General features: G+C 38.9%; 1 protein-coding gene across 1 annotated transcript in view; it reads left to right on the forward strand.

Moving 5' to 3' along the window:
• The first annotated feature begins 2,350 nt into the window (after positions 1 to 2,350).
• Positions 2,351 to 25,953, forward strand: part of ADAMTS20 (ADAM metallopeptidase with thrombospondin type 1 motif 20) — a 218,167-nt gene continuing 194,564 nt past the window's right edge. The window contains exons 1-3 of the mRNA XM_004384567.1: positions 2,351 to 2,441; positions 3,025 to 3,386; positions 20,077 to 20,239. Coding sequence (XP_004384624.1) covers positions 2,351 to 2,441; positions 3,025 to 3,386; positions 20,077 to 20,239 — 616 coding nt within the window. The remainder of the gene's footprint in view (positions 2,442 to 3,024; positions 3,387 to 20,076; positions 20,240 to 25,953) is intronic.

Consider the following 25,953-nt stretch of genomic DNA (forward strand, 5'->3'; position numbering starts at 1 on the left):
CAGCAGTCAGATAGCCAATTAAACAGGTGCAGTTCTATTTTCTGTTATTTGTATGAGGGAAGGCACGGCTCCTAGGATAAAGACACATTCAGAACTGCAATATAATTAAAATGACTCTAATTATAATATACTGAAGGTAACCACTAAACCAACAAGTGTGGGTAAAGTTCGTTTTTGTTTCTGTTTACAGTAACAATATGCCTAATTTAGGGAAAAAAACAACAACCCAGAAGTCTAATTCTCTGATGAAAATGACAGTTGTGAGGAAGGGGTACAAAAGAAAGGGTGTGATTGTGGAAGAATTACCATCACCAAGTAGGGTAATTTCCTTGGGAGATATAAGATTAAACTCTCCTTTGTTGAACAAGATTGTTCTGCACTTGTAAGTGAACAACAAATGCGCCAAGTGTATGTTAAAAAAGCGAAGAAGCACAGCCATCAGAAGTCAATTCAAAGAGAACAGAATATCCATTGTTGAAGGCTCATAGAAGGAAGGCCAGCCAGGAGCTAAACTGAAAATGTATTCCTTTGTGTTTGTGAAGATTTACCCATACAATCCTTCACTTTTTCTCTCATATATTTCCTGTCCGTTGGCTGGTTGCATTTCAAGGCAATACGACCACTCCCTCCTCTATTGTTTTCATACTGGTTATTGAGAGAATTAATTATGGCCCCACCATATCACACAGGTGTATTTGAGGAATGAGAAAGTAGTATTGAAAACTAAATTTCTAATGCCACCAAAGTTTATCCAGTTTAAAGGACTCCAGGTGACACAACTTGTTCTCAGCTACAATAATTGTTGAGGAGGATAACTGTGGATACAGGGGTCGTTTGGATTTTATAGAGGGAGGACATATGAATACTGTAAAACTATAAACAGAAAGTCTTATAAAAGTCCCACAGGCTGAGAAAGATTCAAGTTTTGTGGTTCTTGACGTTTATATAATTTTGGGGACCTTTTAAACAAAATTAAGGAGTTTCTTGATGGTGTAAAGGGTTAAGTAAGGCTACTAACTGAAAAGTTGGTGGTTGGAAGCTACCCAGAGGTGCCTCAGAAGAAATGCCTGGTCATTTGCTTTTGAAAGGTCACAGCTATGAAAATACTGTGGAGCAGAGTTCTGCTCTGACACACCAGGTCGCCATGAATCGAAACCAACTTCATGGCAACTGGTTTGGTTTTTGGTTTTCAAAATAAGTACAAAAATGTATATTTAGAAGGAGAAAATAAAACACAATAAGTTACTGAAGCTTTTGGAGATTCCCATTCCATTGCCGTCGAGTCGATTCCGACTCATAGCGACCCTATCGGACAGGGTAGAACCCCCGCGTAGAGTTTCCAAGGAGCACCTGGTGGATTCGAACTGCCAACCTCTTAGCACTTAACCACTACACCAGCAGGGGAAATTCAGGTCCTAGAAATCTCGAATTTGTTTAGGCAATTGCCAGAAATGCTAATTCATAAGCGGTTGCTGATTTCAGCCTCAGCTCCCACTCCCCACTCAGAACACAAGTCAACTCCCAGCAACTCCCAGCACACACAGAGACTCTTCCTTACAAATGAGAGGCTTGGGCATTAGGCTTCATTAGCATCACGGTAAATATTCCTCTGCCCACAGGAACTTCCCCTTGTCACTAGTTTTGTCTATCTGAGAAACCTAAGATTGCCATGAAACTTAAATAACAAACCTTCCATCCGATGTTTGTCGTTTCGTTGTAAGAATCAAAAACCTCACGCACCTATCACCTACCTAGACCTTGGCATCGCAGTTTGTATCAACGTTGGGTTTTATAGGTGCCAGACTGGTGTTCAGACCGGCCTTAGGGATACACACTACGTTGCGCGCCCAGAGAAGGAGCCCGCAGGGACCTCACTCCGCGTGCGGCTGAGGAGGCTGCGCGCGCGAGGGCGAGCCCAGGCCGCGCCTCCCGCTGATTGGCCCGGCCGGCCCCTAGGGGCGGGCTCTCCCCCGAGCTCGCCTGTCGGGGGTGGCTATATTGGCACGGTTCCTGCTGGGTCGGGTAGCTTTCTCGCGCTGAGCTGGACCCAAGGAGAGGTTCCTGAGGGAGGTGCGGGCGCAGGAAAGGGAGCGAGGCTACCGAGAGCGAGCAAGGGGCTGCGGGGCTGCAGTGCGATGAAGCAGCGGCTCAGGGAGCGGAGACTGGCGGTGTGGCGAGACGGGCCGGCCTGGGGCCGGGGCTGCTGCTCCAGAGGCTGCTGAGGCGCCTCGGCAGCCGGCGCGGAGACCCGCGGGCAAGAAGGAGGAGAGGCTTTGGAGCGGGGCGGGGGCGGGGGGAAGCCGGCTGGTAGGCAGGCGACTCCGGTTGGCCTCCCTGGTCCTGTGGAACCATGCGGGTGGCCAAGTGGCTGATGGGGCTGCTCTACCAGCTCTCGCTCTTCATCACCAGATCTTGGGAAGTTCACTTTCACCCAAGGCAAGGTAAGGTCACCGCGGGGCGCCTTGAGCGGCGAGATAGAGGCTCGGGGCCGGAGCGGAGATACAGAAGGAGGGCGTGAACGGCTCAGTCCGTTGGGGTACCCTGTTGCTGCTTTCGAGACACCAGGATCACAGCTCAAAGCATCCCGAGAGGTCACGGCTGCGCTGGGTTTCGAGGAATCCCGCATGCCGAGGACGCATTTCATTACCCCGGGCCACGCCAGCGGGGACGCGTGGGGCAGCATGGCGCGTGCACCCGAGGGCACGAATTGGCGGAGGCAGGGATGCGAAGAGGGGCTAGGGAAAGAGGTGGGCTTGTCAGGATTGTGAGTGGCCGGGTCTTTGCAAGGGGGGGAGCAAGATCGGGGGTGTGGGAAAGCAGAACACGCACAGGTCGCACATGTGTATGTGTCTCTGTGTGTGTTTGTATGTATGTCCGTGCGCGCGCGTGCCAATCAGCATGTGTACATTTGTCGTGCCCTTGGGTACCGAAACCTGGGTTGGCAAGGACGTTTGGTTGAGGAAGTATGGCACTGGGGAATTGGGAACGCGTAGGGGCTAAATGGCCATATCACTGTGATTGCAGAAGCCCTGGTGAGGTCACTGGCCTCCTACGAAGTGGTGACCCCCGCTCGGGTCAATGAGTTCGGGGAAGTGTTCCCTCAGAACCACCACTTCAGCCGGAGGAAGCGCAGCCCCGAGGCGCTAGAGCTCACGCCGTTCAGGACCCATTACCGCATCAACGCCTATGGGCAACTCTTCCAGTTGAACCTGAGCGCCGACGCGGCTTTCCTGGCCGGGGGCTACACGGTGGTGCACTTGGGAGCCCCCGCGCGCGGGGCAGAGGAACGCAGCGCGGCGCCCCCAGACCTGCGCCACTGCTTCTACCGCGGCCAGGTTAACGCGAGGGAGGATCACAGGGCCGTCTTCAGCCTCTGTGGAGGCCTGGTAAGCGTGCTTGGCTCCCTTGGCGACCCAGTCAGGGGCTGCGTTCAGGCTGTGGATAGCGGGTTTCTTTGGTTTGTTGGTGACACAGGAGTTCATGGTGGACCACCAGAGGGATTGACACCCAGGCAATTTTTCCTGCAGCGAGGAGAGGGTTTTGGCAGGCTCTAAAGTGAGACTCATCAGCATGCCTTTGCCTGCTTGGCAAAATCTACCTCTCCGTGCAAAGCTGAGAGAGAATCTTTCTTGAAAGTGTCAGATGCTGGACTCCTGAGTCAGGGACGGCCTTTGGGGCCTCTGCTACAAGTGGGGTATAGTTTCCAACAGGAAGGCAGGGTACTTCACACTGACAGACCCATTCGTGACCACCTATTGAAGGCAGACCCCTTTTCAGTTCTGCACCTGAATTTACTTAAATTTGTTCCTTGAATTTAGAATGAGAGAAGGAAAATAGAACTAATATGAATAAAGTGAAAAAATAATGTGAAAAGGGCATTCCATTGGAAGGGAAGGTTTGATAAACAAAAGAAATGTTTATTTTGTTATAGTGTAGAGATGACCATTAATCTGTGAGTTAGGGAAGAGGTTGAACCTGCCTATTTAAAATGCATTGCGCTTAAAAATGTAGAGTCTATCTACAAAGACCTGGGTGCCAGGAAATGAGAAATAATCATTAGAGTAACAAGAGTAAGAGAGGGAGATTTTGTAAAAAGTTCACTGAGGAGAGAAGAAAGGAAGTAAAATCTCAGGCTCTATGTGTTTCATTTGTTTCTGTTTCTCTAAAACAGTTTTAAGCGTTTCTTTGCCATGAACTTCAGAATTCTGGTGAAGCCCAGGACCTCTTCCAAGCATAATAATTTTAAATGTGTAAAATAACTGTAAAGGAAACCAATTAAATAAAATCAGTAATCGAAATATTACAAAACCCAATTTGTGATATAATATTATCACAAATTAATTCATTAAATAATAATTAATACATAAATAGTAAGATCTACTGACTAGTCAATTTACTACCATACTTTTATAGGGTGATTATAGGGAGGATGAATATAAACAATCCAGATAGCTAAATCAACTCTAATGTGACATAAAAATGTCCTCTTATTGATAACAAAGTCACAATGTCTCACAAAGTCTATAGTTTCGCCTACGTTCATAATTGAAAGAAATGCTGAATATCAGTCAGAGGTTAGTGAAAATAAAGATGTAACTTTTCCCCATCCACATTCATGGAACCCCAGATTAGGAACATTGGTTTTAAACAAACAGATATTAGCTTGCTTAATCAGAAACTCCTCATAAATATATGTCCAATAAGAAACGAGGACTAAGAATTGGTTACAGGTTTCCAGGATTCTTCCCAAGTACTCTAAATTTTGTTGAGCAAATAATAATAATAAAAAAATACCTTTAAGATAGATGTTCAAAGATGTTTTCAAAACATTATCACTGTTCTTTGATTAAGTAAAAAGTTGATTAACAGTTCTCTCCAGGCCAAATGTAATACTTCCTCTTAGGTTAATTGATTTAAGAAGTCCTCCTGGGTGTGAGTATTGGTCATTACTAAGTAAATTTGGAAACTCTCTTTGCTCTTTTTCATGCTATTATCTTTAGCTGTATTTACATGGAATGCCTGAACAATTTCCTTCCTTTCTGCTGTGGATAAATGTAAAATGCTTGCAACATCAGAATGGCAGAAGCACACTCTAATATTTACACAGTCACCTATACATCAAAGGAAAGAAAAAATTCTCTTTTCTAGACCCTTTTAAGATAATGTTTAGTTTGTCTAGCAAATCCCAGATTTACTACCACAAATTTGTCATGGTTGATATGTATTCTTGATTTAGTATTTTATGGCATGAAAAAACATTCCAGATGGGAAGCATTATTAAGAGTGATATTTCTGCTCATGTTGATTCATAATGTTGTCATTGTTCAAATTCAGTACTCCGTTTTGAATTCAGAAAACAGAAGTTGTTTTTTGAATCATAATAGGAGTTCATCTTTTTCTGTCATTCTGTCAACTTCAATACAGTTGGATAAGTCATCATCATGTATTGTCAATCTGATTTATTTACGCACTTTGGTTTTGATAGACTTATTGATATCAGAATTTGTTAATTCGGTTTAAGAATTAAAAATTAATTTTCATACCTGTGTAACACAGTTTTGTCTTACTTATTCTCATTGTTGAGGACATCAATCATTGTAGAAATGGAAATTTTCCAGCAATATTGCAAGTAACTAAAAGAGCTAAATTTTTTTCTGTAGTGCAGTCGTGACCAATTGTAAGTCAGAATTACTAATGAGATTAGTGACACTTCTTTGATTTTTATTTTTGATGTTAGCTCAAAAACAGATATTAGCTGTATGTTTATGATTGCATATTTTATTTCTATTCCTGACTCTAACATTAACTTTCTTTAGATTAATAGTTTTATCAAATAGCAAAACCTCTGGTAGGTTTTAGAATCTGTTTGTCATTAACTCAGATTCTTCTTTTTATTCTCAGATCAGTCTTTAGTCTTTAAACCCAGATAAAATTGTGGTAGCCGGAGCCTGGGCCATCTGAGTTGTTTGCAGATCTACCCTGACTCGAAGTTAATAATGCCAGCCTTCTGGCCCTGCTCCTACCTGCCTCCAGACTTACCTTTATAACCTTGTGTATGTGACGGTGATGATCTGACTTTGACATCTGTCAGTACATTAAACACCAAGGTTGATGTTTACTGAAGGTTATTTGGAGTCAGTGTTATGAGAGAAGTTTCCTTCTATTTCTAGTAATTTTTTTTGTTCTTTTTTTAAGACTTTTTTTTTTTTCGTTTTCCCAGCTTAGTTATTCTAGTAGTTTTTGTTTTGTTTTAGTTTTGCTTTTAGTCATGAATGAATGTTATTATTTTATCAAATGCTTTTCCTGAATATATTGAAAGAATCTTATGATTTCCTTCTTTTCTCCTCTATGTGTACTGTCTTATGCATTGCTGGATTCAAGCACACATTGACCATTGATAAAATTTGACCATATAAAAGGTCATAAATTGTTCTAAGTTCTTTGTAATATTGGAAGAGGGTGAGGAAATTGTACTTTCCCCTGTCTCTTCTAGTCTCTGATGATGTTCTTTGTGCTATAGTCTCTCAACGTTTACCAAACCAGCAACTGAATTCTGAGTCTGGGAACTTTTCGCTTTTCTTCTCTTTGCTCAGTCAGGGCTCATTGGTCCAACTTGTTGACTCATCCCCTCTTGGGATCTCACTTGTGCTGCATATCCTTGAATTCTTGCTGTAACACCGTTTGATTTCTTATCTAGCTGATGGCACTGTATAGACATCAGATATAGGGTCACTTTGCTCCTGCTGCAGCACCCCTCCCCCCCATAAATGGTATGGTGATACTATTGGTAATCTTCCAGACACCTCTAAGGGCTTGAAACTTACTATGACATTTGGGAGCCAAGGAGGATTCTGTTCCTCTTTGCCAAACCCTGCCACACCTCTAATTTTGGAGTATAGGGGGAAACCTTTTAGAGAATCCCTTCCAAGTGTCCCACATAGTCAGCAGACTGAAGCACCTCTCTTGACAGTCCCCTTACACAATCTAATATGCTTTCTCTCTCCAGGATTTTCACCCCAGTAGAGAAGTTAGTGCACACATGTCTTACCATCTGCTTGCCTTGCCTGCATCTCCTTTTCTCCCCAGAATCCACTGAGTTCCCCTTTCACATCTCATTTCCCACTTGAGGTAGCATTTACCCTTTACTTCTTTGGTAGATGCTGGGGAATGTGACTTTTAAAGGAAGGGAATGAAAAACAAATCAGATTAATATTTTTTGAAATACTGTATTATCCCTGTGCAACCATTTGTTAAACTGACACCCCAACAGATTTATGAATTTCATTTAGATTAACCCAAAGCTTGTGAACCAATATTTTCTTTTAATTTCTAATGTTAGTTTTTTCTACTTTTAGAAGTCTTGGTCTTTACATGTTTTTCTCCTTCACTAAATCACTGACCCATGACTAGTATTGTTTAGTTTTCTTCCTAAGTGTTTTGGGCCCAAGAACCAGAAAGGGCTAAGAGTGTTGCCAGAAATTTTCTTGGTTTAACATGTTTATAAATCTGGCTTTTCTAATCTTTCTTTCTCTATAGTTTTTCTTTCCGATAGGTATGAGTATTTACATATCACACAATTCAAACTTTTCTCAATAGAGATTTAGTTATACATTTCCAAAATCTATAGTAGATGTGAAAATGGAGCTGAATCAGGAAATTAACTGTAAATAATGGCTAATTGAACTCTTTATTTTTAATGCATTGATGAACTGCCACGGAATTTATAGTTATCAGCCGTGATATCCCTATGTTCAAGTCTAAACTTCTTTTTTGTATTCATATTATCTTCTCATAACATTGATAAACCCCACGTGTCTGTCAGTTTGTTACTTTGGGGGCTTGTGTGTTGTTGCGATGCTGGAAGCTATGCTACGGGTATTCAAATACCAGCAGGGTCACCCATTGCAGACAGGTTTCAGCTGAGCTTCCACACTAAGACATACTAGGAAGAAGGCACCTAACAACCACCTAACAACAATGTTGATAAATACTCTTGCCAAAGGAGAGGTCAGTATATAATAAGTTGGAAAATCATTGGCGTATAGTTGTCAGGATGGTGTGTATAAATTTTACGTAGGCTATTCCTGACAACCCACTGTACCTCTGGTAACCCTCTTCTCATGTAACCAGGTGGATTCCCTTCTTCCAGAGACTCTCAGGGACTAACCCAGCCTCCTAGACAGTTAACTTGGTGAGATTTGAGGCAATGCAGTCTTTTTGGTTGAAGGAAACAGTTTCCAGATGTCATAAAACCAGACATTGCATCTGGTTTATACAGTATTTTCATGGAGTAGCTTGCAGTGGCTGTGTGTACTTTTTTTGAAGTTTCTCATGTGAACCATTCTGCAGCGTGTCAGGCACTAATGCTCTCTGGTGACTGATTATTAGGTTGCTCTGATTTCTTGTTGAGACAGGAAATAAAAGTATGGAAAATGTCATTAGTGTCTTTCCTCGTTTTTGTTTATTCTGACAAGTTTTTAGTTTTATTATTTTCTAAACTTCCCATGTGCCCAGAACTAATATGTATTCCCAGATCATTACACATGGTATTCTGTATTAGTTTCCTAGGGCTGCTGTAACAAAGTACCGCAAACTGGGCAGTTTCTAAGAACAGAAATTTAGTGTCTCACAGTTCTGATGACCAGGAGTCCAAAATCAGAGTGTTGGCTATGTATATTCCTTCTGAGGCTTGAGGGAAAATCTGTCCCATGCCTCTCCCCTAACTTCTGGTAATGGCTGGTGATCCTTGCCTTGCAGCTCTAATATCTGCCTCCATGGTCACATGACTGTCTCTCCTCTGTGTGTCTCTCGTGTTTCTTTTATAAGGATACCACTTATATTGGATTAAGATCTACCATATTCCAGCATGACTTTATGTTAACTGATAATATCTTCAAAGACCCTATATCCAATCAAGGTTACATTCTAAATAGGTTCCAGGGGTTAGGACTTCAAAATATTTATGGTGGACACAATTCAATCCATAGCACATTCTGTAGTCATTTTTCTTTTTGAAAAGCTCATAAGATCCTTTTTTAGTTATTCATGTACTCATTCAAGTTCTTAATCAAATAACATTATGTAGAATTTCCTATGCTTCTATTTTTAATATTCTAGTGTGTGTTAAAGGTGGGATGAAATATGCAAGGATTTTATTAGGAGAAGTGCCTGGGTTAGAAAAAATAGAGAGCTGGGAGAGTGATGTAAGTCTAAAACAGGTGAAGGAGAGAGGAAGAGAATGTTGAATGGAAGCATCCTAGGCCGCTGGGCAGTCTAAGCAAGGTTCAGCAAGGTTCTTCTCCCAGTTTGGTTGGGAGAAGAGTCCTGCGCCTCCCGAAAATGGGCCTGCCTTCGTATTCCTACCACATGCAGTTGCTGACTGGGACCAGCCCTTTAGGGGTGTGGCCGGGTACAAACACTGTGATGGATTTCAAAGTGCAGTAGCTGGGGTTCTTGACCAATTATACTCTCATTCTAAGGGCCACCACATAACAACACCAGGTACACAAACATTTAATAGAGATGCAATTTGATAAGTGCTGTTAAGAGAAGTGTATACAACGTGATGTTGAACTTCAAAGAAGGAGTGAGTAAAGAAGGGCTGATTAAGAAAGTTATGAGCCTGTGCTGGTCTCAGCTGGACTTTGAGGGATGAATAAACATATATGGATATTAAAGTTCAAGGGTTTCTTTTGGGTCTGTGCAACCGCAAAGTAGGGTAAATTGAGAGATAAGGGTAAAGGCAAGGTTGGAATTGGATTGTTAAAGGTGTGGAATGCATTGCTAAGCAGAGAGAGCTAGAACTGTAGATGGTGGGTTAGTTCAATGGATTAGGAAGGGGGTCTTCTATTGACACAAAATTGTGCAGGGTGCAGAGGAAGCAATGAGTCACTGAGAGGACCACTGCTATAGTCCACTATAGATAAGGAGGAGGCACCCCATGAAGTAGTCTCAGTGGAGATAGAGAAGAGTGGGTGCCAGTGGAAGGTTTAGACCAGTGGTTCTCAACTGAGGGAAGTTTTGCTCCCAGGAGACAGTTGGCAATGTCTGGAAACATTTTTAGTTGTCACAAGTGGGAGGAGGGTGTGCTACTGGTATCAAGTAGGTAGACGTCAGAGATACTGCTAAACATCCCACAATGCACATAACAGCCTCCTACAACAAAGAATCACCCAGCCAAAAATGTCAGTAGTGCTGAGGCTGAGAGGCCCTGCCATCAACCCATCAGAATTTTGGAATGTAAGAGAAGGAGACCAAAATGGTTCTAATGATTCTAGCTTCAATTACTGAGTGATCTTGTGACCATTAACCAAGAAAGGCAATGACAGAGGAACAGGTTTCGAGAAAAAGAGATAATTGTTCCAGAAACATCTGTTTGATTCTATCATTGTTTGAAATTATATTTGCTCTTCTCTATGTCTGGAATGTCTTTTTCCTCAAATTTTTTTCCCTTCCAAAGGCAGAGCTGACCAGGCCTTCCTTTGTTCCACCCTGGACTTCGTTTGTGTATCTGTACTCTCATATACTGAATTGAAATTATCTGTCTATTTTTCTATCTCATTTATAGATTATGAGTGTAGAGATTATAGTTATATTCATTTTAGCACCTAATACAGCATCTGAAATATAGAAATGCTCAGTACATGTAAGAATGGATGAGCTAATGTAGTTAATTTTTATTAATATGTGCCAGTTATTTGGAGTAGCTCTTCTTTGTGTCAGTCATTCAATGCAGGAAAATCATTTCAGCAATTTTAGTTGGAAGTACTTGGAATATGTAAAAAATTTTATATTGATTTAATCTTTTTCATATCTAAGTTAACTGTATTCCATTTATTACTTCATTTCTGCGAGCTAATATTTCACCCTTCATTCCTGTTTTTCTTATTGTAACTATTGTTTCCTATAAAATAAATTTAATTTAGGTAGATCAATTTATACTAATATTCAGAGAAAGAAAGAGATAGTTCTTAAAAAAAAAAACCAAATACTTATCAACTATTTCAGGAGCCCTGGTGGTACAGTAGTTAAGCGCTGGGCTGCTGATCGAAAGGTTGGCGGTTCGAACTCAGCAGCTGCTCTGCAGGAGAAAAGACCTGACGATCTGCTTTTGTAAAGATTACAGTAGTTCTACTCTGGGGAAGCCCTATGGGGCATTTCTACTCTGTCCTATAGGGTCGCTATGAGTTGGAATCGACTCGACACACAACAACAACATCAGCCATTTATTATGTGCCACCTACTGTTAGGTATTGAAGATACAGTAATGTCCTCCCTATTGGGACAGTGTTGATGTTATTAATTATGAAATATATTCATGAACTAGATCAATGATTTATTACTATAGTCAGAGCATGGAGAAGGCATTTTGGTTCTTGACTTGTCTCAGCCCAAAGCTATCATAAACCACTTCTGTGTACATTCTCATCTGTTGATGAGAACTAGTTGCCTGGCTCTACCTAGATGCAAAAGGGCTCAGAAATAAGGGGCAGTGATATACCCAAAAGGAAGAGAGGAACATATATATTCATGGACACCAGCAGTCTTCACCACAGGCTATCCTTCTATTCACCAAATATCCCTTTGCTCTCTCTTCTGACACATCAAACATACTCATCTTGTCTGCAATGGGATGACCCAAAGTCCCTGTTAGGCACTGCGTCTGGCTCAAAGCCCAGAATCGCTGGGTTGTGCACAGTTTCTCCATAAAGTTCAGACATGGCTCTTTGTGGTTCAGAAACTTATGAATAAAAAAGACAAATTATCTACCCCTCCCCTAGCTCATATACAGTATAATCAGCATGGTTGCAACCCTAACCTTAACTGCAATTAAAAAAAAATTCCTACAGAAAGAGGAAGACACCTAGTAGTCACTGACTTATAGCAGTTTTGGACTCCTCTGGGGAGGAATTGTGGGAACCCACTGCCCTGACAGTAGGGAAGTTCCTTGATCACCTCCTTTCTGGAAGGGACCTCTGTTCTGGGAGGGACTCTTTGGTCCATTGGTCCCCAAGGCCCCTGGTCCTGCCCTCTGGGAGAATCTTGTTCAGCTTTCTCCATGGCCACACCTAAAATGGATTCTGGGAAGGATGCTGTCTGTGGGGCTTAGGAATCTTGGGGTAATTCTAGGGGAGTCTGTAAGTTGTTTTACAGCAAAAGTAGTCAAAGGCTTTTTTTTAGTCCAGGCTTGTAGTTTCTTTGGCATTATAATCCCTCAAAAATTTAGTTGGCTTCTGATGGCAGATCAGGTTTTGATAATTGCTTAAAGTCAATTTCTGATGACAGTTGCCAAGTCTGTGTTAAATCCGTGAATGCCAAGAATCTATTATAAGGAAAACCAAAATGTTAGATTCTCACCTTACTGATAAACCAAATGAAATTTCAGCTGTATTAAAGAAATAGAAAACAATTACTAAATATTTTAATCACTACCTGTTGCCCATTGCCATCGAGTTGATTCCAACTCATAGCAACCCTATCAGACAGAGTAGAACCACCCCATAGGTTTTCCAAGGAGTGGCTGGTGGACTTGAACGCTTAACTACTGCATCACCAGGGCTCCATTTGTAATCCGTAGGTAGGGAAAAATGCAAAGGGTGGCATAACAAATGAAAAAATTGATAGGTGTGCCTGACTACTAATTGAAGAATATCATACATCAAAATAATTGTAAACAAATAAAAAAATAAACTAGAAAAATATTTGCTGCAAATATGACAGATGGTTTGGTAGATGTATGGCATATTTCCCTCTAGATATTATATGCATTTTTTGTCTTTGTTTTTAAATAATATTGCTTAATAACATTTTGACAATATATCATGAACATATTCTCATTATACACCTACAAGATAAGTCTTTAATGATTTCTTATTGTTTTAAATTTTTCATTGTTGGCGCTCTGGCAGCATAGTGGTAAAGAGCTCAGCTGCTAGCCAAAAGGTCAGCAGTTCGAATCTACCAGCTGTTCCTTGGAAACCATATGGCAAAGTTCTGCTCTGTCCTGTAGGGTCTCTATGAGTTGTTTTTTGATTTTTTTATAATGACTAGGTTTTATGTCTTTACAGATGTTTTAGTGAGAGGTTGGGAGTGGCTCTCCTGTGGCCCTCTATCCAGACCCCACAAGAACACAGCCATTTCTTTGACAGTTCTCTCAACTTTAGTGAGTTTATATGATTTCAAAAACACCTCAGTGACTACAAGACAGAGAAATATTACAGAATTTGCTCCTTGTCATTGATGTTTCTCTGACACTATTTGAACCTGAGACTTCCGGCTACATAAATCTTGGGCAGATGAGTCCAGAGTTCTAGTTTTATTTTCTGATGAGAGATCAATCCCTTTTTAGGTGTGGCATCAGCAACTTATTTCTTCTTTATTGTCTCCTCTCACTTTTACACTGGAGAAGTAGGATCATCCTATAGAATGGGGAAGGTAAAGAAGGTAAAGAATGTGCCTAGAGGAGAGAAGAAAGACTCATCTTTTAAAAACCTTGCAATGAATTTTCTGGTTTATGTTTCTAGAGTCACTTCTCATGTTTTCTTCATATCATATGCCATTCGTTCATTCATTCAATGTGTGTGTTTATGTAAAGTGTACTATTTTTTAGGCATAGTCAGTGATGTTATAATGAGGAACTATCAGGCAGAGATGCAGTTTTGCACTGAACAGAGTATCCTAACATAAAAATGAATTTCGGAGTTAATCTTTGAGGTCTTTTATTATGTAGCATTTATACTCTGCCTATGGTAGAAAGCGAGGCTGTAACATCTGTGTTTTTAGTGGAGAATTTTTCATCCCATTTCATAATCTATTCAATTTCTAACAGAATTATTGATTTCCTACTTTAAACATTTTTATTACACATCACTTTTCTCAGGAAATTAGGTAGTTTGAATTATTTCTATTTTGTTTTACAGATGATGAAACGGAGGGTCGGAAATATGAAGTAACTTGTCCAAGTTTCCATGAATGCAAACCTAGAACTGATACCCAGTCTGTCTTATTACAGATAGCGTCATACTGATACTAATGTGATTTATAAATAAAGATTGAGAAACTAAATATTTCAGTCTTCATGGTAGTAACTAAGAGTGATCTAGTCCTTAAATGAAAATCCAATTTTATTAATAGTTGGGAGCATTATTGATTGTAGCAACAGTACAAGTGTTTGCCATGTATTTAGAAAAAATATATGGATGGATTCCACAATACTGAAATAAGAACATTTTGGAAAAACGACTATATAAAAATCCTCTAAACATATCAGAACTTTGACCTATGAGAGTAAATTGGAAACAGTTGTATCATCACTCACTGCCTTTCAAAACAGTTGGGCAAATAGAAAATCATTGCTTCAAGTAAGAGGAAACCCCTACTCAAGTGAAAACTAGTTTTGCTGCTTTTAATTGTCGTCCAAAGAAAGTGTTTGGAATTTAATTGGCATTTCTGCTGAATCAAATTGCAGTACCCATCTGCAGATAGGCAGGTTGCTAAAAATATGGCATGATCTAAATAAAATTCTATGAGCCACCTGTTTTAAGTCCTCCAATTGCTTACCAGGTTCCTTTCCAAGTTAAAAAAAAAAAAAGTTTAAGTGCTTCTTAGAAGCCCTTAGGCAAAGCCCTAATATTTTTATGATTTGAACATAAAGTTCTGGCAATGAGGTAGATTATAGAAAACTTGATGGAAGTAAAATACTTTAAATCCTTTATTGATAAACACAGGGAAATCACTCTGAGAACAAATGATTTGCCATTTATTCTTGAACTTAATGTTTTAAAACATGAAAAATTTTGTCTAAAAAAAGGTGTTTTGATTCTAAAGGCAATATTCTTAGCAGGCTAGAGTGCTCTAGCACAACTTAAAAGGTGTTGAGGACTCATGGAACTGTATTAGCTCTTTCTCATCTGGAAGAACAGGTTGGATCCATTTGCAATTTTATTGGAATGTTAGAATCCAGGAACCTCAGATTCTGAGCCAAAAGGAGTGTAAAAAAATTCCATAGGTGTAAGTATCCTTAATATTGGTTGGGATAAATGTGATGTTATTCAAAATGGTTTTGTGAGTGCATTTATTTTAACTATTAACTGACAAGCAGGCTCATGTCTATTTGTATCTCTTTCACCAAGATACTATCACATTTCCCTTCTTCAGCATGCTTTTTTTTAAAAAGCAGAAAGGGATTTTCCAGGATCCATTTACTCAGGTTTCAAAAGCTGTCATTGTTAACTTCTTATATGTATAGTTGAATTTAGTTTTCTGGGAAGGCAGAGACTCCTAGAGTTTTGGTATATATTGAAAATAAGTGATTTGTAGTTATGTTTGGAAAATAGACACTGGCAGAATTAAGGAAATATGCCACTGTATGTATAAAACCAAAAACACCAAACCCATTGCCATTGAGTGGATTCTGACTCATAGCGACCGTATAGGACAGGGTAGAACTGCCCCATAGAGTTTCAAAGGCTGTAAATCTTTATAGAAGCAGATTGTCACATCTTTCTCCTGCAGAGCAGCTGCTGGCTTCGAACCTTTTGGTTAACAGCTGAGCACTTTAAGCACTGCTCCACCAACGCGCCACTATATGTATACCAAAAAAACCCAAACCCGTTGTTGTTGAGTCAATTCTGACTATATGCATAGGCCACTAGAAAACTATCTAAGAAGTAGATGAATTCTTACTATTTATAGCTTTTCTTTTTATTATATAGACTATAATTTCAATGCTTTGTAGTCAGTATATCTGATGGAATTTCATTAATTTTTAAACCAATTAAAAATTTGTAATCCTAACATTAGCACATTATGTAATCAAGAGTGCCTAAACATTTTTTTGGGGGAGGGGTGGCATTGAAAGGAGACTATCATGTAAATGTATCTCAGCTAAGTCCCAAAACCACCATAACTTACAAGAATGTTAGAGGAAAAAAAAAAAAAAGGATAATTAAAGGGAATATGGAAAAAAACTAAAACCAAAACAACAAGAAAAAAACAAACCCAGGTCCTTCACCCTGTTCAGGTAATGTTATAGGTGTTGGAACTGTTAAAAACAATAGAGGTTTTCTTACCTTTAAGGAGATTTTGGTCTAGTAATTTTTGAGTGTACAGATAACTTTATAATTACCATAACAATTTAAATAACTTTAGGCAATTGTTCAGTTAAAATAGTGCTTTAACCTACATGTTTATTATTTATAATAAAATTTAAAACAAGTATTTCAAAGTTGTTATCTCAAAATAATGTTAACGTATTTATAATAAGAAATGGAAATGAAGTCTTATTCACCAAAACTATGTTTATCATTGTACCAGTAATTCATTTCTGAATTGGTTCTTCACAATGACATGCTTTTCTAGGTGAAACATTTTGAATTGTTATATGTAGATAAATGTATATTTTTGTATTCCAAGATGTGATGATTGCTTTTCAATGCCAAGCATAATTAATGCAATTGGCCCCTGTCTATCTGACCTGTCTCCCTCTGCATTTCTCCTTGTTGGCACAGCTCCAGCCTCACTGTTGTCTCTGTCACTTGAACTTAAGTTTTTTTCCCAGCACAGGGCCTTTCAATCACTGCTCCTTCCTTTTGGAATGTCATTCCCCCAGAATTTTCCATGGCTGCCTTCTTCTCATTATTCCTGTGGCAGTCTAGATGTCACCTCCTGTGTGCCTCCCTACCCCACATTTTCTGTGCCCTTGCCCTGTTTTATTTTCTTCATAACATTCATTACTACCTGCCATATTACATTTTTATTTATTGTCTGTCTTTTCCCATGTAAGTTTAAATTATTTGAAGGCAGGGATTTTGTCATGTTCACCTCTGTATCTCTAGCACCTAGAACTGTGCCTGGTACATAGTAGATGCTCATTAAACATTTATTGGCTATTTTGTAGAGTATACCAAAATTACTCTAGCTAGTATAGTGTAATGGTTTAAGGCACGAATTGTAGAGCAGGCTATTTGGATTCTCATCTTGGTCTTGGTACTTACTAGGTGTTAGACTTGGGCAAAAGTTACTTAACCTTCTTTGTCTCGTCTGTAAAGGGGAGATAATATTACTTCTTAAAGAGCTATTGTTAGGTCAAAATGAGTTATATGTAAGAATGATGCCTGATGTATAGATCTGAGTCAGATATTAATATTATTATAAATGCCTTGATTTTTCCTCACCTGCCTACAGGTGACCATCTGAAGGCTTCTCTCCCTTCTTATTTCCCCATTCTTTCGTGACTAAAACCATCTCCTTACTGGTCTCTGTGCAGCTAGTCCCCTTAGCTGTACAATGACATTGTTTAATCTTTCACAGTTATTGCTTTGACTCTCCTCCATCCTCTGCTTCTTCTCAAACCCTTTAATGATTCACCAGTGGATACCTCCTCAGAATAATGTTTTAAAACACCTAAAATAAAATGCAAAATAAACAAATTATATTGAAATACAATTATCAAAACATTAAAAATAGTTATGTATATGTTTCTTTATCAGTACATTAAATTATAAAATCTAAGGACAGGTATAATAACTACCATAATTTTGAGTGTTGATGAGCATAAACAATATTTTAGGACATCTCAAACATTGTTATGTGATGAAAATGTAATGTCACTGGGATTTGTTGCCTACATTCACAGTTGAAGGAAATGCCGAATTTTAGTTAGAGATTAATGATAATAAGAATGTAGTTTTTTTCTCATCCAAGTGTATGGATTCCCCTGATTAAACATTTCTTCATGTATGAGTCTCTATATGCTAACTCCAGCCTATGCATCCAAACTTAAGTTTGACCTTTGCTCGACATAAGCTGAGCCTACAAAGAGTAGGAAATGATAAGCTTTCATGGTTCAACAAATATTTACTGTGCCCCACGTTTGCAATGTCTCAGGTACTGTATTAGGAAATGGAAATCCCAGAGTAGGTCTCTACCTTTCTGAAGCCTCCTATCTAGTGGGGGAGGATATCTATAAATAGTAAACAAATATATAAATATAACATATGATAAATACTCTTAAGAAATCAAATAAGTGTAATGTATTTTGAGGAGTTGGGGCGGGGATATGGTTACCTAGGTACTTGGTCAAAGGAAAAACTTCCTGGGTATTTGCTACTTCAGCTGAGATTGAAGGATGAGACGGAGTCAGCCAGAGTGATGAGTCAGGCATATGAGGTTAGGATTGGGGCTTGGGGCAATATTTTAGGCAAACCAAAAAAACCAAACCCGTTGCTCTCAAGTCAGTTCTGACTCATAGCGACCCTATAGGACAGAGTAGAACTGCCTCATAGAATTTCCAAGGGGTGGCTGGTGGATTAAAACTGCTGACCTTTTGATTAGCAGCCGTAGCTCTTAACCACTGTGCCACTAGGGCTCCATTTTAGGCAGAGGGAACAGCATATGTGATGTGCCTGAGATGATAAGATCCTTCCTTCATCCACCCAGTTTCTCTCACCTCCACCTGTGCTGTTTCTTGTAAATCCTTCTAGAGTCTCTTTAGTAGCAACCAAACAAATAGAAATACTTATTTTTGTTTTTCTTCCTTTATTACACAAATGGTAGTGAACTATACACCCTGTTTTAAAGTTTTATATTTTTGTTTAATAATATGTATTGGAAATCTTTACGTATTGGAAATCTTTCCATATCTCTACATAGAACATTTTCTTATTCTCTTTTTGTTTGTTTCAAACCATGATATTCCATTCTGTGTCTGGACCATGGTTTATTTAAACAGATCCTGTCCATGAACTTTTGAATCTATTCTAATATTTTACTATTAAAAACAATGCTATAGTTAGTTAATAACTTTGTATGTGTGTTATTTCACACGTGCAAATGTATAGTATCTGTAGGATAAATTCTTGGATGGGAAATTGCTGGTCAAAGGGAAAGTGTGTATTTGTATGATAGATATCGTCAAGTTGCTTTGCATAGAGATTTCATTCGTTTATCTTCCCAAAAGCAATGCATGGGAGTACTTGTGTTTCCACAAACACACATTTGCAGTGTGTTATAAAACTTCCAGACTTTCACCAATCTCATAAGTCACGTTTGAGGAATAGTAGAGATGCCAGGAGTGAGCTGTAGAGTGAGCTAAGGGATGTTCGGAAGGGGTGGGCAGATCACCTAGAATACTGCAGACCAATGTAAAGAAAAGGCTTTGGATTTTACTTTAAGTGCTATGGTAAGTCATAGGAGTTTTTTTTTTTTTTTTTTTTTCCAGAAGAGTAGCGTGATTCAGCCTTCTTTTCGTTACTCTGATTCCTTTATGGAGACTGTAGAGGGCTATTGCTTTGGTTTAGGGAAGAGAGAATGTTAGATTAGATCATGGATATAGTGGTGAAATTTGTGAGAAGTGGTTTGATTCTGATTGTACTTTGAAAAGTGAGCCATCCAGATTCACAGATGGGGGATGTGAGAGAAAGAGCTAGCCTTGATTTCTCGCTGAGATTGTTTTGGCCTGAGCAACCCGAACGACACTTTGCCATTTACTAAAATAGAGAGCATTGCAGAAACAGCAAGCTTTGGGAGGGAAATCAAGAGTTTGGCCTTGGACACGTTAAGGAGGAGAATGCTACTGGTATAAGTAGCACATTGGATATTAGATGCTTTAGTTCGGAAGACAGGTCTTTGTTAAAACTTTTCAATGGGCCGCTGCTAAGTAAATAAATTCTAAATTCCTAGCATCGCATTCAAGGTCTCTTTTATCTGACCCCAGCCTACATTATAAGCCTTGTCTCACACTATTACCTTACATAGACTAAACGAAGCAGGCGTTATTACGAATGTGCTAGGCTGTTTTCTATTTTAATGCTGTTGCCTATGCCATTCTTTTTACCTGGAATGTCTGTCATCTCCACTCTACCTATGGGAATACTATCCAGTCTTCATGACTTTATGCATAAGAGTAGAGAGGAAAAAGTGAGCCATAGAAAGAAAAAAGTATGTTTACTTTATGACATTTAATGAAAGACAGCTGGCTGTTGTATTCCTAGGTGCTCATTAACCTGTGGCACAAATTGTCATCTCTTCTTAGTGACTGTTGTAAAAAAAGTTAATTTTTATTTTACTTATTTTCAGATGGGAACATTTAAAGCACATGATGGTGAATATTTCCTAGAACCTATAATGAAGGCAGATGGGAGTGAACATGAAGATGATCACAACAAGCCACATCTTATATACAGACAGGAGTTAAAGAGAAACCATTTTCTGCAACCTCACAATTCTTGTGAAGTTTCAGGTACATTCTGTAAAACAAAATTCTTCTCAATTAAATTATGAATCTATCTGAACATTTTTATAGATAAGCTTACAGTTTACATATTTTCTTAAATAATGAAGTATATGATATTTTAAAACTGATTTTTTATGACTTATAAGGGTCCATTAGAAATTATCTAATATATGTTGGCAATTTTGTTGTAGTAGACCAAATTTAAATAGAAAATAGAATTCAGTATATGAAATTCATAGCAAATCATCATAGAAAATTTTCACTTTAATCTTTTACTCACACTAGTTTAATTTGCTTTTTCTCAGCAGAGTTTTAGATAACAATAATGATAAAAAAAATCTAGACTTTTTGTTGACCAGTGTATTAGATATTTCAAAATATTTCAACAAAAAAGTAATAGTTTTAATCTGATTTGAGAAATATAAATTTTTAAAATAATTCTTTTGATCAATAAATGTATTTATATCCATAAGCATATATATATTTGCATGACAAAAAAATAATATAAAATGAACCTTAACGTGTTCAAAACCTAGGTTAAGAAATTGAACATAGTTATTAAGATTAAAACAATAACCTTGAGCGCTCTTTGTGTCTCTACCTGGTCCTAGCATTTTGAAATTTTGTGTTTTACTTCTCATTCTTTTGCTTTTTAAAATGATTTTGCTAATTTAAGTATATTAAGAGTGTGCGTGTGTGTGTGTGTATACCTAAGTAACAATATCCATCCCTAAATAACGATAACACATCGCTCAATTTTGTATGCTTTTAACTTTATATAAATGTAAACATATTGTATGTATTTTTCTGGGACTTGCGCTTTTCTCTCAGTGTTGTTTCTGAGATCCGTCTATGTTGGTGCATGTAGCAGCGGCTCTTTCATTTTCATTACTGTGCTGTATTCTGTTGTCTGAGTATATCACAGTTCATATATCCATTATCCTGTGGATGAACTTTTGAGTGTTTTGTGGTTTTTTGCTGTTGTAAGCAATGCTGCTGTGAATGTTCTTATCCCAATCTCCAAGTGCCTGTGTTTGAGAGTTTCTCCAGGGTATACACATAGAGGCTAGATAATTCCACATTGTTTTTACAGAGTGGTTTTTATCAATTTATACTTCCAGCAGTATATGAGAGAAGTATATTTTCCTTATAAAATTCAGACTACTGAAGGTTTACAATAGATGAGAATCTAAGAATCGTAGATTTCTGTAAAGTCTATAAATCTGTTGCTAGTAAAATAATGTACTTGTATATTGAATAAAAATTGTATTTATTAAGAGTCATGTCCATATATATACATGCATCTTCACTGTTCATGATGACATACAGAGATATGGTGGAGAAAAGTCATCTGCAGTTATCATCAAAGTACAAAATCTAGACAAAAGAGTGGGATTAGGAAGGATTTATTTGAGATTGTAGGTATCCATATACTATAGTTCCAAACACTGCAATGCCATCTGTTTTGGGATATAATGATATGTAGGCCTTTGAAGGTTCCCCCTGGGAATGCGCTTCTTAACCTTTGCTATTATAAGAGTGCCATTTTGGAGTGGTTCTCACTGTGTCTAAGGCCGTGTTTTAAATCTATTGACATAATAGATGCCTTTCTTAAGCTTTTAATATGAGCATAAGGGTTTCATTTTTATGGCTTCAAAGAAAACACAAGTGGGTACAGCTTCACAATAGAGTTCTACAGAAGGCAGCTTATGCTTGCTCTGATCTGCCATTCAGAAGCAGCTTGTTTAATGAATTGTTTAGCTTCTTTAAGAAGAAAACCACCAACTAGACATTCTGAATGCATAAATGCTTTAGATAATGATATGCAGGGTTTTGCATTCACAATCAGTATTCATTATCAGCAAGAAAATGGTGCAAGAAAAGCCAGGCTCTTTTGTTTAAAAAAAAAAAAAACTAAAAGATTTATTATAAAAACTACGAATAAAAAGCAAATAGAAACCTATGGGGTTTACTTTTCTTTTAATCACAATAAGCTTTTGTCTATAACATTTATCCACTAAAATGTTTATCCCTTCTTTTCAATCTTAAATTACCTCCATTTTTAGGTACAATGAACATACACATTTTTAATCAATAATAAAGGCTATCAATTAATGACCAAAATAATTAGCTGTTAATTCATTGTTTTGTTAGTAAAAGTGGAGAGTTATGAATGTAATTAGTAAAGAGTTATCTAAGGAGTTTTTCCTCCCAATTATCACATTGTTCAGAAATACTTAAAAAATCACGTTTTTTATTCTAAAGGATGAACCTGCATGAGAATCCTCCAAACTGATGGGCCTAAAGTTTAACACATGAACCAGAATTATTAAATGGAAAAGGAAAAGTGATTTTTTTTCCTCAATATGTTTACTGATGGTTTTCGTTCATTATGACCCTAAAATGTTACAGTTCTTAGTGTCATCAGCCTTAAAGAATTAAATTATTTGTAAAGTGAGATTTTACCCTGTGGGTAAATGGGGCCATGCAAATTAAATTTGGTAGCCAAGCCTAGTAGTTATGAATGCCAGGATATCAGATAGATACCAGATATCTTTTTAGTAAAATCCATTGGAAATGGCAAAACAAGTAAAAAGAAAGCCCACAAAATGAGCAAACACCAAACAACCAACCCACACCACCACCAAAACAAAACAAAATGAAACCCAAGGGGAGAGAAACCCTGAAAAGACTGAAGAATGAAAAACATCCCTGAATTCTGTTAAGTGTAGATCTGCTGTTGCTTGTATTCCAAGGCAGATGACAACTGGTCTGCATTCCTTAGGAGACTGGTGAGCCTGCTCCATTTTTTCCATTGCCCACCTGCCCCTCTCATCTTAGTGTCATGGGACAGGCGTGTAGAACATTAGTAGAACAATAAAACAGAGGATTTGATGTGAGTGAAAATAAAATGTTTTTGAAAACATTTTAGGATGATGTTGGCCAGCTTTTAACATTTCTGTACTTTTCCTAATTTTTTAGAGTTATTTTTAATTCTTAAATTCTTTGAGTCCCTAGAGTGTGTAAAGGATTATACTAGGTAGGCTTTGGGTCTGGCTATTTAGGTTTTCAAAGCCCAGCGGGTGTAAAAGAACATGAAAACAGAAACACAACACTGAGCACAGTCTCCTCTAACACTGTTAACAGTGTGGTATGTAGCTCAAGGACCCGAGCAACAAACTGTCTTCCTGGTTTTACCACGGAGGTGGCATTTAAACCATCTAACTTCCCTTGTGAAGAATATGTAGGCATTTTCAAGGACGGGGGATGAAAGGCTATAGACAGAGGGAGTAGTATTTGCAGCCACAAAGTTCTGATGTGTGTTGTGCAATGAATCACTTTTATATGGCCTTTCTAGCTATTGTTTTGTAACTCCCACAAAATGATTGGCCGGGACTATGCAAACTGAGTAACTTATGGTCTTCAAGGGGATTGATCAGTTTGTAGTCCTGCTGGGAGGGCCATGCCTTGAAATTGACAAGAAGCTTGCTTATAAAAGGGCCAATCCCACAGAGGTTTGGGGGACCTCACTACCACCAAGAAGAGTCTGGAGTGGAGCACGTCTCTTGGACCAAGGACCTGAGGTCCCTGTGCTGAGAACCTCCTAGACCCAGAAGAAAGAGATGTACTACTGAAGAAGGCCTGAGACGGTGAGAGACAGTGGCAGTGGGTTTGCACCTTTGGGCAGAGGCATGCCAGTGGAGCTAAAAGAGCTGTAATGCTTGTGCAGGGCAAGAGAGGCCTGAGTGTGCCCTGTGCAGGGGTTGCATGCCCCCCACCCCTGGACAGTGGGGGCCTGGGTAGCAAGGCGGCAGAAGAGCCCCACGGTCCCAGGTAGAGTGGTGGGAACCAGAGGCAGAAGCATAGAAGGGCCCAGTGACAGAGACTTGGGAGTTCCTGTGCAGGGGTCCTCCCACTGGTGAGGCAAGGCCCAGTGAGGCCCAATGGCAAAGCAGAAGCCTCGGGCAGCATGGTGGTAGCTGGAGGCAGCAGTGACATGAACACAGCATCAGACCTGAACCATGGTGTGCCTGCCTAGCAACGTGAGAATGGACATGGATAATTTGGGGAATGTTAAGTGTTTTCCCTTTGAGAATCTGTTGTTATTAACTACTGTTTTCTTTCTATAAATAATACAGTAAAACCTGTGAATACTGGAACTTGTGTAAGGCAGAAACCTGTCAGAGAAGGACAGCACAAATATTTTCCACTAACAGAGAGATAGAAAAGTGGTAAGATTGCACCCTGTCAAAGGTGGAAAACTTGCGCGATCTGGGAAAACAAGGCAGTCCTGTTGAGTTCCAGCTCTCACAGTTTTCAGTGTAATACTGACTTTTACTTTGCAAACAACTGTTTAAGTGTCTCGTGTGTCTGGCTTGATCACAGACGAACATAGTTCCATAGAACAGTGGGTGCCAGTGGGTGTATGTGTCTTGTTCCTAGCTGTCTTATGGCTGCCCAGAAGTTTGAGGCACAGCCCGTCTGCATGTGCAATGGAGACAGACAGATGGAGCAATACATATATGTAGAAGAGTAACTTGTTCGCTATGGCAGGAGAGTAAGGTGCAGGTGTGTGGGAAGTAGGCGGGAGACGAGGCTGGGAAAGTACTCAGAGGCCGGATCTGAAAGGACTTTTTATCCTAAGCTAAAGATTTTGTAGGTTATCCTGTAGGCATTGGGAAAACAAAGAAGTTTTAAAGCAGAGACTTCATATGATACGCTTTATTTTTTTTTAGTTTATCGCTCCACTGGCATAGCAGCTTTTTTTTTTTTTTTTAAGTTAATTGTTGGATTTCAATGAGAAGAGACTGAAGGCAGGGAGACTGAATCAAAGAAAAAGCTATCTTGTCAACAAAGGATTTAAATGTCAAACCAAGTGTACACAAAGAAGTAAATTGAAGATAGTTTCCTTAAAGTGTTTTTTGCAGTGTTGAAGAGATGTTAAAGACTTTTTTTCTGAGTAATCCATTTGGATGATATATCTGTGAATGTATGAGAGCTGCCTTTTAAATCAAATTATATTCATTTACAGATTGTTTCTCTTTCCTTTAATGATAATATTTTAGTCTGCATCTGCCTGGGGAAAGCCAGATGTTTTTAGTGTCAGCAGAGGCCACGGTTAGTGACCTGGGAGTCAGGGATTGGAGGGAGTTCTATCCTGGCCCTGCTGACTGACTGAGACCTTACCCTCTTCTGGGTAGGTAATGAATGGTTGATGAAGTTTATCTGTTTCCTGTTTACATTACTGTGTTGGTTAAATTTAGGGGTTTCTGACTTAGATACCTACAGCTATCGGAACCAGGCAGTTATAAGAAATGAGTGAAATGAGGTGTAATTGGGAGACAGGTGTTTGTAGGGCACTGAAATGTACATTTTTCTTGCTAAAGGAGCAGCAGGAATTTGGGGTCAGTATTGTCAGATCTTTTGCATCTTTTAAGAATTTGAAAATCTAGACTTTTTTTTAGTAAAAAAATGTAAACATGAGGGCTGAATTTGAGTTGCTAGCCACCAGTTTGCAATGATTTCTAAGCTCTCTGCCATTTATAACTTTTTATTAGTATATGGGCAGACAAGGAGGTGCCATTAATTAATCCAGGGACCAAAACCAAAAAACCAAACCTACTGCCATCGAGTCATAGCAACCATACAGGACAGAGTAGAACTGCCCCGTAGGGTTTCCAAGGAGGGGTGGTGGATGGACAGAAGATGTTAAATATGGC

This window comes from Trichechus manatus, unplaced genomic scaffold (genome assembly GCF_000243295.1).
Source record: "Trichechus manatus latirostris isolate Lorelei unplaced genomic scaffold, TriManLat1.0 scaffold00123, whole genome shotgun sequence".
Lineage (NCBI taxonomy): Eukaryota > Metazoa > Chordata > Mammalia > Sirenia > Trichechidae > Trichechus > Trichechus manatus.